This window comes from Leptodactylus fuscus, chromosome 5 (genome assembly GCF_031893055.1).
Source record: "Leptodactylus fuscus isolate aLepFus1 chromosome 5, aLepFus1.hap2, whole genome shotgun sequence".
In the NCBI taxonomy this organism is placed as follows: Eukaryota; Metazoa; Chordata; class Amphibia; order Anura; family Leptodactylidae; genus Leptodactylus; species Leptodactylus fuscus.
The window spans coordinates 150,300,033-150,316,525 of NC_134269.1; the positions used below are offsets into that span (position 1 = coordinate 150,300,033).

A 16,493-nucleotide genomic window follows, 5' to 3' on the forward strand; every position below is an offset into this window, starting at 1 on the left:
AAGTCACCAGCCTCAGAAATCTCAGGTTAACAGCAGTTCAGATTAGAGAAGAGGTCAATGCCACAAAGTTCTAGCAGCAGACACATCTCTACAACAACTGTTAAGCGGAGACTTTGTGCAGCAGACCTTCATGGTAAAATAGCTGCTAGAAAACCACTGCTAAGGACAGGCAACAAGCAGAAGAGACTTGTTTGGGCTAAAGAACACAAGGATTGGACATTAAACCAGTGGAAATCTGGGCTTTGGTCTGATGAATCCAAATTTGAGATCTTTAGTCAAAACATGAGTTTGTAGTTGTCAGTTTTTGTGGCCATTTACACAAGTGTACTATACAAAAGATGGCCACAGGCATGCTCAGTCGGCTCTGCCCGAGGCCAGATGACAGAACCGACTGCGCAGGCCTACAAGTTTGAGGCCTAGAGCCGGAAGAAGAGGCAGAGAGAGGTGTTCCAGACGAAGATAGAGGTGTTGCTGGAGATTTCTCTCGCAGCATTGGAGACGCCCCCAGTGCTGTTTGAACGCTGGGGACCACCCCTGTGCTGCGAGAGAACTCATTTGCAAAAAAAACGCCATTTTAATTATTGAATCCCTGTAAGGTATTTATAATATTATGTGTCCATGTAGAGAGCCATGAGCCTGGTGGAAAAACTCAGAACACACCCTACTCCTATCTGTTTTACAGCCAGGGATTAATACAGGAAATCAATGGGTCCATGCAGGGCGCGGACAGCTCATGGACATCATCCATGTGCCATCTGTGACATTTCCCTATAGACCAGTAAATGTGTATGTTCATGTATATGTAGCCTAAGAATGCAAAGTGTCTTTAGTGTCAAAGTGTCATTTAAAGGAGGCTGCAGTAGAAATAAGCCCAGAAACATCCTCTAATATTTTGATGCTAAAAGAGTGACTATTGATGCTTCATTGTTTCAGTCATTTTACAAGATATGAGTAGGTTTAGCTGGCATTTCTGGTATTGATGTGGGGCCTATACTATTCTGTCATAGCACAGTGGTTGGCTCTCTGCCAAATATGTTAAACCTCTATATAAACATATTTGCTTTCAATAACCTTTTATCTAACTTGCACTGCACAATTTTGTTGACTGTAAAAACATCTAAGCTATATATATATATATAAATATAAATAAATAAATATATATATATATATATATATATATATATATATATATATATATAGATATATATATTACATATAGTGTGTGTGCATTGTTTATTTGTACATAGCCAGTTCTTTTATTATCTAGATATACATTCTAACTCTTCTAACACTCTAAGTAATATAGCATGGTAATCTGCTTAATATTGTGTCATTTTCCGAATGACAAAACAGATTACTATATGGTTCCCTGCAGCAATTTTATTTGAGAGCCCAGACTGTCCTCCTAGGTGCTGAAATGTCTAAGACTGCTTTATGGGTTAACTGTTGTAGTCACTGGTGCATATATATTAGGCAGTCAGCATTCATAAACTTAGGCATTTTAGTTCTGTCATAGTCTGACCAGGGAGCGACACAACAGGACTGAGCAGTCAGGAAATAAGAGGTAAGTCTGAAACATCAGCTGATTAGACACAATGGCTAATGGTTCTGATTATATTATACTAGTAACTTTAGAGGCTGCTTGTGAGTGTAACAAGAGTAGAGTTGATGTAAGAGGCAGTTAAACCTCAAAGGACAGGATCAAAACATTCTGTTAAGAGCCAAGAGATCCCACTTTAAGGTGAATCCTAAGAGGCATCAGATAGAGTGAGGAGGAACATCTACATTACACAAATACAAGGTAAAATTTTTACAACAAATTATTTTCCACTATATAGTATATTTCTGAATTATATCCTTTCTTATTGCAAAGCATAGTAACTGAAGTCTCTTATTATTGCATCTACAGTTATTTTTGGAGAGAGTCCAGATTTGGAAATATTTGCAATGTCAAATGATATATAGAACTGTCATGCACCTGACAATGGTTATGGAAGTCACATTATGAGATGTTGATGCTTAATGGATATACATCATGTATGTAACAACAAATTGTCTTCCAGAATTTCATTTATACAATAGGATATTTAGTCTGAAGGTTAAAAGTCATGTATAAAGGATGTTAATTTTGATAAATGTATTTGACTAAAATCACTTTATTGTATTTTTATTTAAATATATTGCATTATTTATCTGTTTTTAGGATCTCCTTGAAACCACTATATAATACAAATATATTAGATAGCTAGATAGATAGATAGAATTACAGTATTTAACCTTAAAATGAAAATATTACTTTATTAACAATTGCAATGTAAGTGGAACAACATGTTCAGAGATATGATTAAAAATGATTGTTTATCTAAGGGTATTCACATAGCTAGAGGGCAAGGATTCACATAGTTTATTCCAGGTTTCAGAGCCATACACCAGAAACAGCTGTTTGCATGCCCTTTGATCCTTTATACTAGAGCATAACATATTTATTGAAAATGCTATCCAGATGAATTTTCATACTGGATAATGGAAAGTCATAACATGTGAATACATTTTAGAAATCATACCTGATTTGAACAAGTTAATCTGTGTTGTCTATGTTCCCATTAGACTAATTCACTACCCACACATCGCACAAATTCATGGAACTTTAAAACAATAAAGAGCTTTGTATTGTAAACCATTGGGGACTATGGAAAAGAAGAAATTAGATGATGTAGTGAGTTCACTCTAGCTCGAGTTGACTATGATGTAAAGACTAAAACATCTGGTCCTCTGTTAGGGATTTAATGTTCACAATTCACTGTAGACTCTTTACAGTGCAATATGAAAGGTATATACTGTAAGGCCTAACTTTAAAATGGAGTTATAGTTTACAAGCTGGAAATGTAATTATAGAGCTGAAAAATACCACTGTCACAATGTATATAACATCATTCCTTATCACTTTTTAAGGTTGACAATGGACACAAATACCATTGGTAGAACGTTCATACTTCTTGTGACCACTATCATGTTTACTGTTGTTGAAAGTCAAGTTTATGACTATTTTGACCTGGAACCTTCTTATTTGCTTTCCAATGACTGTCCAAAAGAGTGCACTTGTCCAATTAGTTTTCCACGTGCTTTATACTGTGAAAACAAAGGTCTGAAAGAAGTTCCTCCCATCCCATCAAGAATTTGGTACTTGTACTTGCAAAATAATGAAATCGAGACACTTAATGAAAAGCCATTTTCTAATGCCACACAACTTCGATGGATCAATCTGAGCAAAAACAAAATCACAAGTCAAAAAATTGAAAAGAATTTCTTTGGCGCGATGAATAATTTACTTTACCTCTTTCTAGAGGATAATGATTTAGATGGAGTACCTTTCCCATTACCAAGCAGCCTGGAACAACTTCGTTTAGCAAGGAATAAAATCTCAAAGATTCCTGAAGGTGTTTTTAGCACCTTAGAAAACCTCACGTTACTGGATTTACACCAGAACAAGCTCTCAGATGGCTCCTTTCAAGCTGATGCATTTGCAGGACTCAAAAACCTGGTGCAGCTCAATGTGGCTAAAAATGCCCTCAAGAAAATGCCAACGGGCCTTCCCTCTAATACCGTGCAATTGTTTTTAGACAACAATAACATTGAGTCAATACCTAATGACTACTTTAATAACGTACCAAAAATCTCTTTCATTAGGTTAAACTTCAACAAGCTATCTGACAAAGGTATACCAGCAAATGTATTTAATGTAACTTCACTCCTAGACCTGCAGTTGTCACACAATGAACTAACGGCTGTGCCCTCGGTAAATGGCCATCTGGAGCGACTCTACCTTGATCATAACAAGATTAAAAGTAAGTCAGTTTTTTATTGTCTAGTATTATACAAGTGAGGATGACTCTGTAATGGTATGAGATATAACAAACAGTGTGTCCAATGTACATTGATGTGGAATCGGGTGCAATGCTTTTGGCCTCTGGAACTGGAACTTGGAAAAGCAGCCAAACATGGTGCATTATGCTGAAAGTTTATTACAAAATAATTTCTATGTTCATAGCTTGTGTAATTTTCCCTTTGAGAATCTATTCACACATTCAGGGTTCTATCAAATTTGCTAAAATTCTGCATCCAATGTAAGTGTTTAGAGTGGTCCATTCATACGCAATGGAAAAAAAATCCTCATGGAATAATGACCCATGTGAAACACTAGAGACTCAATTCTATACTTATACTGTCAGACTATTTTTACAGAATGGGGAAGCACCAGAGCTAGGGTAGAAACTGAATCATAGGCCCAAGTGAAGGAAAGCCCAGGTACAACCCTGGGAATCTACACACATGTAGCATAGTTACTGTAGCTATACAAACTTTTTTCCATTACATTCTTTGTGCATGTTTAATGCAATGTCCTGGTACATATATTAAAGGGACCAATGGAAAGGATATTGCTGAGTGTGCCCATGATAAAACAATGCATACTGAATCATAACACATATTTCATGCTGGCAACTTATGTATGAGATATCACAGAGTGCTGTACTATTCCATTCAGTAAAAAATGGAAATTCTGAACAGAAATGCTGAATGGAGAAAAATAACCCACTTTTTTGGAACTCCGTCAGAGCAAAGGCAGTCTGTCAGCAGGAAAATCATAAAGTAACCACAATACTGTATCATGTTCTTTACAAACTTTCCAAATGTTTTATGATATGACATTTCCTATCATCCCCCTTCTTTGTTCTATGCTGTAGTACCTCCCATCTTTCTTTGATTGATAGCCCCCCCAGGAGAGCTGTGCAGTAGTTTAGGGAGTTAATCTGCAGCAAAGAGTGAAACCCAGGGGGATGATAAGCAATGCCCCAAAAGCCCTTTGCCTCTTTGCATATGAGTAAAACAGCAATTTTTTTGGTAATGGAGCCACAATGCTGAATAACAAAGGCATATTTGGAAAGTGTGAAAAGAGCACAACAAGATACTGTCATTATTATGATTATCCTGCTGACATATCACATGACACCTTTTGAGGACCATACTAAGGGCAATATATTATCCCATCTATGTCAGTTTTATGGTGTAGATGGGTGATAGTATGGTGCATCTTTGCTGCATAAAGATATTGTGCCAAACATGTGCCACATCTCTCATTCTGTAACTTAAAAATCAAGCATACTTTGCCACACTTAGGGACTTTATTAATGGGAAATGCCCGTACACACTGTCTATTAAGGAGGTTGTCCTAGGAGTATTTATTCACTTACCTGTTCTGGTGAAATGCTTTTGACGGACACGGCAGGTGTGACGTCGCAGGAACCTCCATGTGATCAAAGGCAACATTTGGCTTCCTGGGTCACTCCAACCCCCTCTCCCCAATATCACATGTTATTAATTATCTGTCCTATGGGGGCTTGATGACTATAGTAAATTCAGTCCCTATAGCACAGGTATTTAATTGCCTGTGAGATTGGGGGAGGAGTGAGCAACCCAGGGCTGTGACGTTGCTGGAACCCCCAAGTCCATCAAAAGCATTCTGCTGGGACCAGATAAGTGAATGAATACTTCCTCGACAACCCCTTTAAACTGTGAAAAAAACCCTATTTTTCTTCCTAGCTTAGCTTATCTACATTATTGGATTTTTACTCTATTGTGCAAAGAACATGCACATTAGAAGTATATTGACCAAAATTACAGATTCAGGTAGTATTGGTTGACCATCTAATGTTTATGGAGTTGCCCTGATGCCCCCCTTACGGAAAATGACAGGAGGAAGAAGAATTGGACATGTTTTATTTCTACATGCCTAATCCTTTTATTCACACTAGAAATAATCCACTGCTACAGGGGTCTGGAAATGGCTTAGCATGCACTGAATGATAAAGGTCAGGAGGAATAGCTCTTGAGTGAATGACAGCTATCTGAAGAGTATGTCTAACTATAGGAAACAAGTATCCCGTAACCATATTCTAAGACATCTCACATTTCTGCCCCTGTCTAAGAACAGTATAGGAGAGAATTATAATTGACTATAAGAAAAAACAAATTTGTTGCTCATAAAAAACAATCGCACCACAACATTTATTTGTAACAATGCTCATTTCATGGGCATTATGTGTAACTTTTTAGGTATGAGCAGAGGCCATGGTAAAATAGGTGTTTAGTATTATTTTACTATGACATAGGCAGGAGATGCTTCACGTTGAGTAATTTGTGCAATTTTGGGGTATTCAGCTTAACAGCATTACATTTTTATTTCCTATCTGTGGCCCAGACAGGTGAATAAGCAGTGCCATTTTGGTGAACTACATTCATAACCTTCCACTGCACTTCTAAATTAATTTTGGTGCTCCATTCTGATGGAAAGCTAGTCAAAGGTGTCTGAGCTTATCTACTCCTTTACATTGTTTAAGAGTATGTATGGTAGGATACATGTACAAATATCTAGGATTCAGTACTGTGAAAAAGACTGTTTTATGCAGATGTAAAATAGCAAACTGATGGACCAACTGGGTTTCTGAGAATCATGTCAACAAGTCATCACCGGCCATATGTTGTAAAATCCTAACATTATAACATGACAGCTTGGAAGGAAATGTGCACTCTGTCTTGAGAGCAACACAAAAATCTGTTACAAACAATGTCTTTCTTTTTGAGGCATACCAGCACTTTAATTTTCCCATATGATCTGACTGTCTACATGGGGCAATACTGTACAGCTGTGGAGGCAACTGTACCACATACAGAGAGTCCCATGTGCAATTTCATAACTTCATGATCAATGGGGGTCTGACCACTGAGACCCTCCAAATTCTGAGAATTTGTTTCTTTCCATCCTCATGGAGCAACAGGCTGAGAATTCACCTCTGCTCAGCCTGCCACTCCATCAGCACAGGAAAACTGGACTCTCATTCTCGGGATCGTGGTGGTCTCAGCATTCAGACCCCCACATGAAGTTATTCTCCTATCTATAGAGGATAACTTTAAAACTTGGCACAACTCCTTTATTCAATGATTAAGGAAAAAAAAACAAATGATGTAAAATAGATTCCAAAAACTTCAGTCACAATGATTACTCTCAGGGCTCAATGTTTTTGTTGGCCTTTGGATGACAAGTCTTCCTTGGACTCTTTGCAATGCAACTTAAGCAGGGGCAGTGTGTTCCTCCAAAAGTCCTCAGCAACAACAAATTCTGTTGGAGCCATTGTTGATCTTCCATTGCTTCCGACCCTTGCATTGCAAAGGTTGAAAATCGTGGATGAGAACTGCAGCTATAATTAACATGAAGATGAGATCTGTAAAAATATTATCCACAGTGCTTCTACTATGCAGAATAAAAAGTATATTGACCCTCTGATGCTCCCTCAGAGTTTAATAGCCTCCTTTTGCCCCATACAAAATTCTAATCCCCCTTATGCCCCACATAAATTAATGGTCCCCTTTTGCTATCGCACAGTGATTCTATTATCCTCACACGCATAATAATAGCCCCCTTTTTACCTCCACACAGTTGAATGGCCTTCTTTTGCGGTCACACAGATTTATAATCCCCGTACGCTCCCATGCATTATAATGACTGGTTTAACCCATACATATTATAATGCCTTCTTTTTCCCCATACAGTTTAATTTCCCCATATGTCCACACAAAGTATAATGGCCCATTTTACCCCCACAAAGTATAATGGGTACATTTTTATTCTGCACAATATAATTACTCCATTTGTCCACCATCTCTTTTGGTGGTGACCCCAGGGAATGAACGATATTAACATTGCTCACTGCTGTTAGGGAGCCTTCACATGATGTAGCGCTGCGCTGATTCTGATCGTAAAAAGACGTTCAGAATGAGCGCGTAAAAAGCAGCTCCCATTGACTTGAATGGGAGCCGGCATACGTGCACTCCCCATTGAAATCAATGGGAGGCTTTTTTTTCCCTATGCTTTCAATGTATTACGCACATATCACATTGAAAGCATAGGGAAAAAAGCCTTCCATTGATTTCAATGGGGAGCGCACGTATGCCACCTTCCATTCAAGTCAATGGGAGCTGCTTTTTATGCGCTCATTCTGAACGTCTTTTTACGATCAGAATGAGTGCAGCGTTACATCGTGTGAAGGCTCCCTTAGTTTCATTCATTGACCCCCTTCCATTCTCTCTGCTCCAGTGTTGGAATACATAACCCTGTGAGAGCCAGAGCAAGGAAGGCTGGGAAGTCTGGGGAGCTAAGAGAAGGAGCAATGATGAAAGCTATATTCATTGCTCATTCCCCAGCTGTTACTAATGCAATGAGCATTTCCATGTGTATTGTATCTCACTGCAGACCCTTAGTGCATCCCCCCCCCTCTCCCAGGCACTGTTGGTCTCAGCACTTTTTTACTCCCATCACAATATGTGACATACAGTGTGTGTCATCTGAAGACTACTGCACTCAGCTAATCGTAGTCCTCCAAGATACAGCCATGCTCAGGAACTTTGCAAGTTGCAATATCATTATATACCTCTAGTATTAAATCATTGGCTTCTCCAGATTCTGGAGTATACCTACTAACTAGAGATGAGCGAGTAGTACTCGATTGAGTAGGTATTCGATCGAATACTACGGTATTCGAAATACTCATACTCGATCGAGTACCACTCGCTGTTCGAATGTAAAAGTTCGATGCAGAACCAGCATTGATTGTCCGAATGCTATACAGTCGGCCAATCAATGCTGGTTCTTCTCCTACCTTTAGAAGTGTTCTCCGTGCAGCTTCCCTGCGGCGTCTTTCGGCTCTTCATTCACTCTGCCAGGCATCGGGCCTGGGCAGAGCCGACTGCGCATGTCTGCTTGTAGTGAATGAAGAGCCGGAAGACGCCGCGGGGACGCTGCAAGGAGAAGACTGCACGGAGGATCCAGCCCGACCCTCACTCGTGGACTTGGTAAGTAAAATTTGATTGAACGTTGCCTACCCCTGAAACGAGCATTTCCCCCCCATAGACTATAATAGGGTTCGATATTCGATTCGAGTAGTCGAATATTGAGGGGCTACCTGAAACGAATATCGAACCTCGAACATGTTACTGTTCGCTCATTTCTACTACTAACTTTTTACCTAAAGCAATTTAAGGATGCATTTAAATTAGCAGTTAAATATTCTGAATGTTTATTAATATTCGAACTTGCTAGCTAAGAATCATCTGTTTATGGACTTATTCCTCTTAATAGGATGGGTGTTTAGATACTGCTATGCATTTCTGCAGGGTAAAGGCTTTTATTTTTGTTTAAATTTACACCTTTCAACAAGTCTTTAACAAACCACCTGCAAACAAACCCCAGGGGAGAAGAAGATATCTTCAGGAGCCCATCAGGAATAACCTCTGTCAGATTCAGACACAGAAAAATGACATTTTTTCTCCATCTTTTCATGTCTGACAAGGCTGAATGGGAGATCTCTTTGATTACTCATGTCCTCCGGGCTTTGTTTCATACTTTCTTTAAGAAAAACACCACCTGTTCAGAGAGAGCTAAGAGATAGCATTTACATTGTGTAAAATGAATTATAGCCATCCCAAACCTGGTCAAAGTATGTCTAAGGGGCACTCATTTAGGGTCTAGCTGGAATATGTGACTTGTGATGGGTATAAATGTCAAATTCTCTACATAAGCATTAATCATGGCTAGATATGGAAAGTTTTGTCAGAAGTACAGCGGACAAATTGAATTTTTTTTTTTTTTTAAAGAAAGCTATAGGGGACATTTCCATAAAAGTGAGTTTAGTTTTGCTGATGCATCAAGGACATCACATCAATAGTAGACTATGGCTCCATGAATAAAAAAAAGAAAGATTACTTTGTTTATCATTACAAGCAATGTAAACTCTTTTTTTTTTTTGCTAAACTGCAAGTGTCCCATTCATCCTAGGATATCTCAAACCAAGTTGAAGGTATATTTGTACATTATGCAGTTTACTACTTTTTCCAAGACACATTATAAAATGAGTAATCCCACAACATGTTGGGCTTGGACTACTTTTTCAAATTACTTGAAAAAGGCTATGGATAGGCTTGGACAGTGGCATAACTACCGGGGTAGCATTGGTAGCGGCTGCCACAGGGCCCAGTACATTTTTTTTAAATAGCCGTTACCCTCTGGAGTAACCCCAGCAGGTAACGGGCCCTGTTTACTTACCAATCCTCGCTCCTGCTCACGGCTGCCTGCGCTTCTTCTGCAGAGGCGGCTGTTTGCAGGAGCCGGGATCAGTAAGTAAGGCACCACGGGCCTCCAAACTCCACAAACACTGTTCTCATTATACTCTGGGGTCTTTTCAGATCCCACAGTATAATGATCAGAGGCTCAGAGGAGGTGAGCAAACATAAAAAAAACTGTGTTGCTTACCTCTCCTGTGCTCTGGCAAGCTTCGGGCCTAATTGGTGACGTTCCAGATGTCACATGGGCCAGGCCTGAGTCAGTATACAGTATGCAGTTTTATGTTGCCTGTACCAACTTTGAAGATGGCTGAAATCAGCGGGTAGTGCACCAGAAAAAACCTCAGAGTATAATAATTGTTCATGGGTGGTCCACAAATAGGGCATAATAGTATATTCAGGGGCCACAATGGGGCATAATACTGTGTGCAGGGGCCACTATGGGCATAATACTGTGTTCAGGGGCCCTTATGGTGCATGATAGTGTGTGCAGGGGCTACTATGGGGCATAATAGTGTGTGCAGGAATGCAGTCTGTGCAGAGAGGGGAGAGGGCGGTTTGGTATTTTTTGTGGGGGACATGTCAAATGTTCACCTTGGGGCCCAGCCATTCCTAGTTATGCTTCTGGGCTTGGATATAGAAACAATACCAGTGTGCAGGAATATTTATGGTACAAAATGTATGCCTGTGATGAGAAGTATAAATTATCTGTATAGTTTTATAGCACATGCACCACCAGTCTTATAGTATATTGTATATGTATGTATATAAGTCCCATTTATCTTAATACTAGGTTTTGCTACTTTACTTCTATTGTTTACTACATACAATACTATTACATCCCATAGTTCTTATGTTACATGAAATTCAAGCTTACTAGTTGAACAGTTTATATAGTCTGAAACCCTCACAAACCTCAAAAATTAGGTGGATCTCGATCTTGACCTGGTTCTTGTTTCAAAATCATATAGTTCACACTTTCTTGGCTCTCCATAACCCCTAGCCATCTCATGTGTCGACACAATAATAGCCCACAGCTAAATTGGTACCAGGACATGTTCATTCTTGAAATCAGTATTCTTTTTAGACTTAAAGAGCACCAGGCAGACTCATCTCACTTCATAAACAAGATTTCAAGAAAGACCAGGGTTCAGCCTTGGCAGTGATAAATGTAGCCTTTCTGATGGACACTGTTATATCAGAATCTGCCATTCCAGATGGTCACCATTCACCACCTATCAGAACTTTGTATTACTATCACACAGCTTTTAACTAACCCAATAAGCTCCTATTGTGAGATAAGGACTCTGTGAGCGAGTATTCATATTACCAGTTCAAATTAATCATCATCCATTTAGTTCAATAGACGTGTCAGTCATTCAAAAGTGAAGCTAGATAATGGTTATGCTATAAGTAATAGGTTGCCCTATAATGTATAATCTCTGTCAGCTCAGCAAGCACTTACGATGATAGAGATAATGGAGTTTCTACAAGAGGTACCCACTTGAAATAACTAGTATATCTATTAAAACTTCTCAAGAAGACTTTATCTAGACCAAATTTCTTCCGATATTAGTCCTATCATATACTATGCATACTGACAGAGAAACAAGCTTTTTAAAATACATTTTTCCATGCAATTATTGATGGTGGTCTCAAAGAGGTTCCACTGCATTTGTTTCTTTTTCATTGACTATTTCGCACTTGGATCCTCTCTTAAACACCATCCATTTAAAACTTCAAGGCTATATCAACAGAATATGCCATAAATACCTAATAGATGCGGGTTCCACCATTGAGACTCTCACTTACCTTGAGAATGTGGGTCCTTGATCCCATTTTATGGTCAAAGTAAAGAGAAAATGTAGCATTGCAGCTTGTGAAAATCCAAAAGCAATGGCTTTATACAATGCTGCAGTACTCACACTTGGTTCTACAGTTTGTACAGTGAGTGAACAGCGCATTTAGGGGTGTTTCTTCTCCAGGGGCTTCACTCTCTGCTCTAGGTAATAACCCCTAACTACTAATAACCTCTACATAAGTGACATGTCCCATTTTATCACACTTTTTCTTCAATAAGGGGTGGTTAGTTAGATTTGAAAGTAAATTCCAGGCAGGAAAAGAAACACCTTTAAAGCCATTTTAGCTACTTTGCATAAGAACAGAACACCAATTTTTTTATGAAAATAGAGCTGCAATGCATAATAAGAAAGATATCTTTGAAAAGCCGCCCTACAAAGTACTGTCCTTAGCTTGATACCAATATTCCTGCTGACAGACTCCCTTTAATGGGGTCCTTCCTACGGACACTGGCTCTCACTGACCTCAATCAAGTCCCTTCTGGTTGTAGGTCCTTTTGAAACAGACAATCTGCCTCCAACTGGTCCATAGTCTCCCTGCTTTGTGCAAGACATGAATAACTTTTGCAGGGAGCTCTCTTGCTGAAGTTGGGTCTTGTTTTTGGTTGATTCTCCAGTTCCCTCTAGGTTCACACCCTCACTATATACAGTGGCTGATATAAGTATTGGAACCTTCAGGATTTGAAGAGTGTCTGTGTGGAAGAATAGGCCAAAAATCAAAGTTCAGAAATGCATGCGACTACTTTCTCCATAGAGGAGGCATCTTAAAGTTGTCATCACAAACAAAGGCTTTAGTGGGAAGTATGAAATAAATTTCAGTAAGCGTGTTTAATACTGTTTTTCTGTGTCACTTCTCATTATTACTAGAGATGAGCGAACAGTGAAATATTCGAGATTTGATATTCGTTTTGATTAGAGCCTCAATATTCGACTACTCGATCGAATATCGAATCCCATTATAGTCTATGGGAAAAAATGCTCGTTTCAGGGGAATCCACTGTTCGACTAAAGGAGAGTCACCAAGTCCACGAGTAGCAAGAAGAGAGTGTTTAAGAGGAAGGCTGTACAGTTAAAGCACACGGACCTCATTATAGTCTATGGGGTCTGTGCGCTTTAACTGCACAGCGCTTGCAGTTGCTCTGATAAAATGTCAGCTCCCTCATAACAGCAAGCTGCCAGCTCTCCCGACTGGCAAAGATGAGCCTGCGGCGAATCAACACTGGTTCTGCAGTATGCTCGTCCTTGCTAGTCAGGAGAGCTGGCAGCTTGCTGTTACAAGGGAGCTGAATTTTTCTCATAGGAATGAATTGACCAGCTTTGATCTGCTAGTGTACAGCATTGGGCCAATCAACGCTGGTTCTGCCGGAGGCTCGTGTGTGAGGAGGCGGAGTCAAAACTCAGACCACAATGGAGACTGCTGTGGTCCGATCTTAGACTCCGCTTCCTCACAGACGAGCCTCTGGCAGAACCAGCGTTGATTGGCCGAATGCTGTACGCTGGCCAATCAAGGCTGGTCAATTCATTCCTTTGAGAAAATGTCAGTTCCCTCGTAACAGCAAGCTGCCAGCTCTCCCGACTAGTAAGGACGAACCTGCTGCAGAACCAGCGTTGATTTGCCGAATGCTATACATATAGCATTCGGTCAATCAACGCTGGTTCTGAATCGAATATTTACTGTGAATAGCTAGTATTATTCGATCAAGTAGAAATATTTCGAATACCGTAGTATTCGATTGAATACCTACTTGCTCGAATACTACTCCGTCATCTCTAATCATTACACGTAACCTAATTTATGAACATCTATAGTTTGATTTATTTGCCTGCGTGGATTGTATGGCTTCTTACTGACATCTGATGATATGTCAATAGCACCTTTACAGATATATTTACTTAGGAAATTGGTGACTTATTCAATGCTTATTTCCCCCACTGTATATATATACTCACTGAAAAAAATAAAGTAGCATACCCATATAAAAATGTCAAATTTCAGCAAAATTTGGCATTCAGATATGTAAAAGATTATAGATTTGGTCTGACTGGACACTGGGTCTTGCTACCAGAGGGTGTAAAAGTGCTTCTTCACTGCCTTAAAAACAGATTTTCAGAAGCTACTTTTGGGTAGTATACCTCTTGGTTAGAAATGATTGATGCTAGGCATGCTTCTATGATGCACTCAATGACATTTTGCTCAGTTGACAGACTTCGAGAGGTGGTGCATCCCCCGGACTACGAGAAGATAGTCATTTCAACAAATTGCCTGCCATCTATGCCAGTCTGACCTAGCTGTTAGAAGGTGGTGGGGGGAGTGATTACTGGAAGGCATGCAGACTCTAGATGGTCTATAAAGACCACCAGTAGAGACAATTGTTTGATCAGCCAACCAGCAACCACAATTTCTTTGGCCATCCAGACATAGGTGGCACCTTTATTACCCACCTATCTCTGCCCAGGCAAATCCAAATGCTTAGCAGAAGGTGTCACAGCACCGATTAAGTGTCCTGACCTTGACAGTCAGCCACCATTGCCTTCGTTTGCAGTAGCATCCAGAACAAGAAACCTATAAAATATACTACAATGTTTCATATATTGACCTGTACTATTTATTTATGAAAAGTTATTTATTACTGGAGGTACGCCTTAAATCCATAAATGGCTCCTTTAGTTATTCTTCCAATCATGGCATTGCCTTTTTTCTCCATAAAAAACCTAAAAATCATCCTCATCTGTATACTGCATTGTTTCTCATTTTCTTTCCTTGTAGATTCTCGAGTTACGTGAACTGTAGGGTGAAATTGTCAAATATATAAAATTTTGAAAAAGGACATTACAATATATTAGAAGGAAAAATATACTTGATAAACTCTCTTTTGTTTTTCAGATATAAGTGGATCAATAATATGTCCTGATGTAGTCAAAGAAGAACATGATCCACATTTTCCACACGGACCACGTCTTCGTTATTTACGCCTGGATGGAAATGAAATTAAACCACCAATACCATTAGATGTTATTATTTGCTTTAGACTTCTCCAGGCAATAGTTATTTAAGTTTCTACAACTGTATGAAACTAATTCAAGTTGGCAAGATTAATATAGATCATTTTAAGTTCATAATCATCTCTCATGGAATTTCTGAATTTATGGGGTGGGGGTTCACATTTTTTTTTATTATTGCTTCTGTTTGCAGCATATTCATAGTTTGCACATCTAAACCAGCAGAATTATCAACCTTCCTGGGTCCAAATGTTCCAGGTATTTCTAAAAAGTGTGAGCTTTGTAATTTTATACTATAGACAGTGGGGTTCCAAGAGTATAGGCCATATTGTGTTATTGTGTACTATTGAACATTATATTAGATATAACAATGGTAGTCTTGGTATGTCTACAAATAAATATTAGTGATTTTAAATGTATTAAAACTATGTTTACAATATTCATGCATTAAAAACATGAATTAAATACTGGTGTTAGTAGCAAGGCTAAATAGATCTGACCGACTAGGTGTTTTACCATGCTGTATTATACATGGAAAGTATGCACCACAGTAATTTAATAGAATAATAATCATGTATTTCTGCTCTCTGTTTTGTTTGTGAAAATGGTGACAATTCTAATGTAAGTCTTAAAAACATTAAAGTTAACAAAATAAACATTGTATATTTAAATGAATTTTAAACATTGTAATACAAAAGGCAGTCTGCACAAAATGAAATTATATATAGATACAGTGGCCTATCAAAGAATTTACCACATATACAGTACAATACTGCATGGGTAACATATAAGGGTCATGAAAGTCCACCACTAAAAAGCAGAACAAGATTTTAGAAAGTGCCTAGTATAATTACGCAAAATAAAGAAATTTTACTCATTTGAGAGTGTCCAAAAAGAGTATAGATGAATGTGAAAAAAAAGGATAGTGAAGCTAAGAAAGACGGGGGGCTTAATTTGAGGGGGTGCAGAGGGTGGAGTTGCACCAGGGCTCAGAAGCCTTATGGGGCTCATAAGCACTGGCATCAGTATTGAGGTTGCAGCTTCCATCAGCCCATAAGCCAAGGAGACCCACAGATTACTCTAACCACACTAAGGTTGATTAAACTCCTTAGCACCTGTAACCATCACTATCAAGAATTCGCTATAGGGACGAGGTAGGGGGCCACGGACAAAAGATTGCACCCGGGCCCACAAGACTTTAGTTACGCCACTGAGAAAGACCATATTAAGAAGTTGGTAGAGTTCTGAACCTATACTAGGGGAAAAGGGGTTGATCCAATATAGAAAGGCGTAATACCCTGTAGAGTTTTAATGTTTTTATAGTCAATGTTTCCCAGCTTTGCTTTGCCTGATTACCACGCATGTACGTAACCACAGTGTCTTACTCTGAGCATCATGCTTTCCCCAACATGAATGTTCACAATTAGCTTACACCTAGGATCATTCTCTGATTCCCCTGTCCAG

General features: G+C 39.0%; 1 protein-coding gene across 2 annotated transcripts; it reads left to right on the top strand.

Annotated features, from left to right (window-relative positions):
• Nucleotides 1-1,480: 1,480 nt before the first annotated feature.
• KERA (keratocan) lies at nucleotides 1,481-15,685 on the top strand. Of its 2 annotated transcripts, none has more exons than XM_075274473.1 (3): nucleotides 1,481-1,564; nucleotides 2,953-3,845; nucleotides 14,914-15,685. In XM_075274473.1, the coding sequence occupies exons 2-3, from the start codon at nucleotides 2,960-2,962 to the stop codon at nucleotides 15,081-15,083; spliced, it is 1,056 nt and encodes a 351-aa protein (XP_075130574.1). In that variant the 5' UTR covers nucleotides 1,481-1,564; nucleotides 2,953-2,959; the 3' UTR covers nucleotides 15,084-15,685. The 2 variants fall into 2 exon arrangements, with proteins under 2 accessions (XP_075130574.1, XP_075130576.1); XM_075274475.1 differs by lacking the exon at nucleotides 1,481-1,564 and adding an exon at nucleotides 1,586-1,801.
• Nucleotides 15,686-16,493: the final 808 nt, after the last annotated feature.

Bases quoted from the DNA above. Each gene is read 5' to 3' on its own strand.
- KERA (XM_075274473.1), top strand. From the start codon at position 2,960: ATGGACACAAATACCATTGGTAGAACGTTCATACTTCTTGTGACCACT. The intron at 3,846-14,913 runs GTAAGTCAGTTT...TTTGTTTTTCAG, and splicing joins TGATCATAACAAGATTAAAA to ATATAAGTGGATCAATAATA.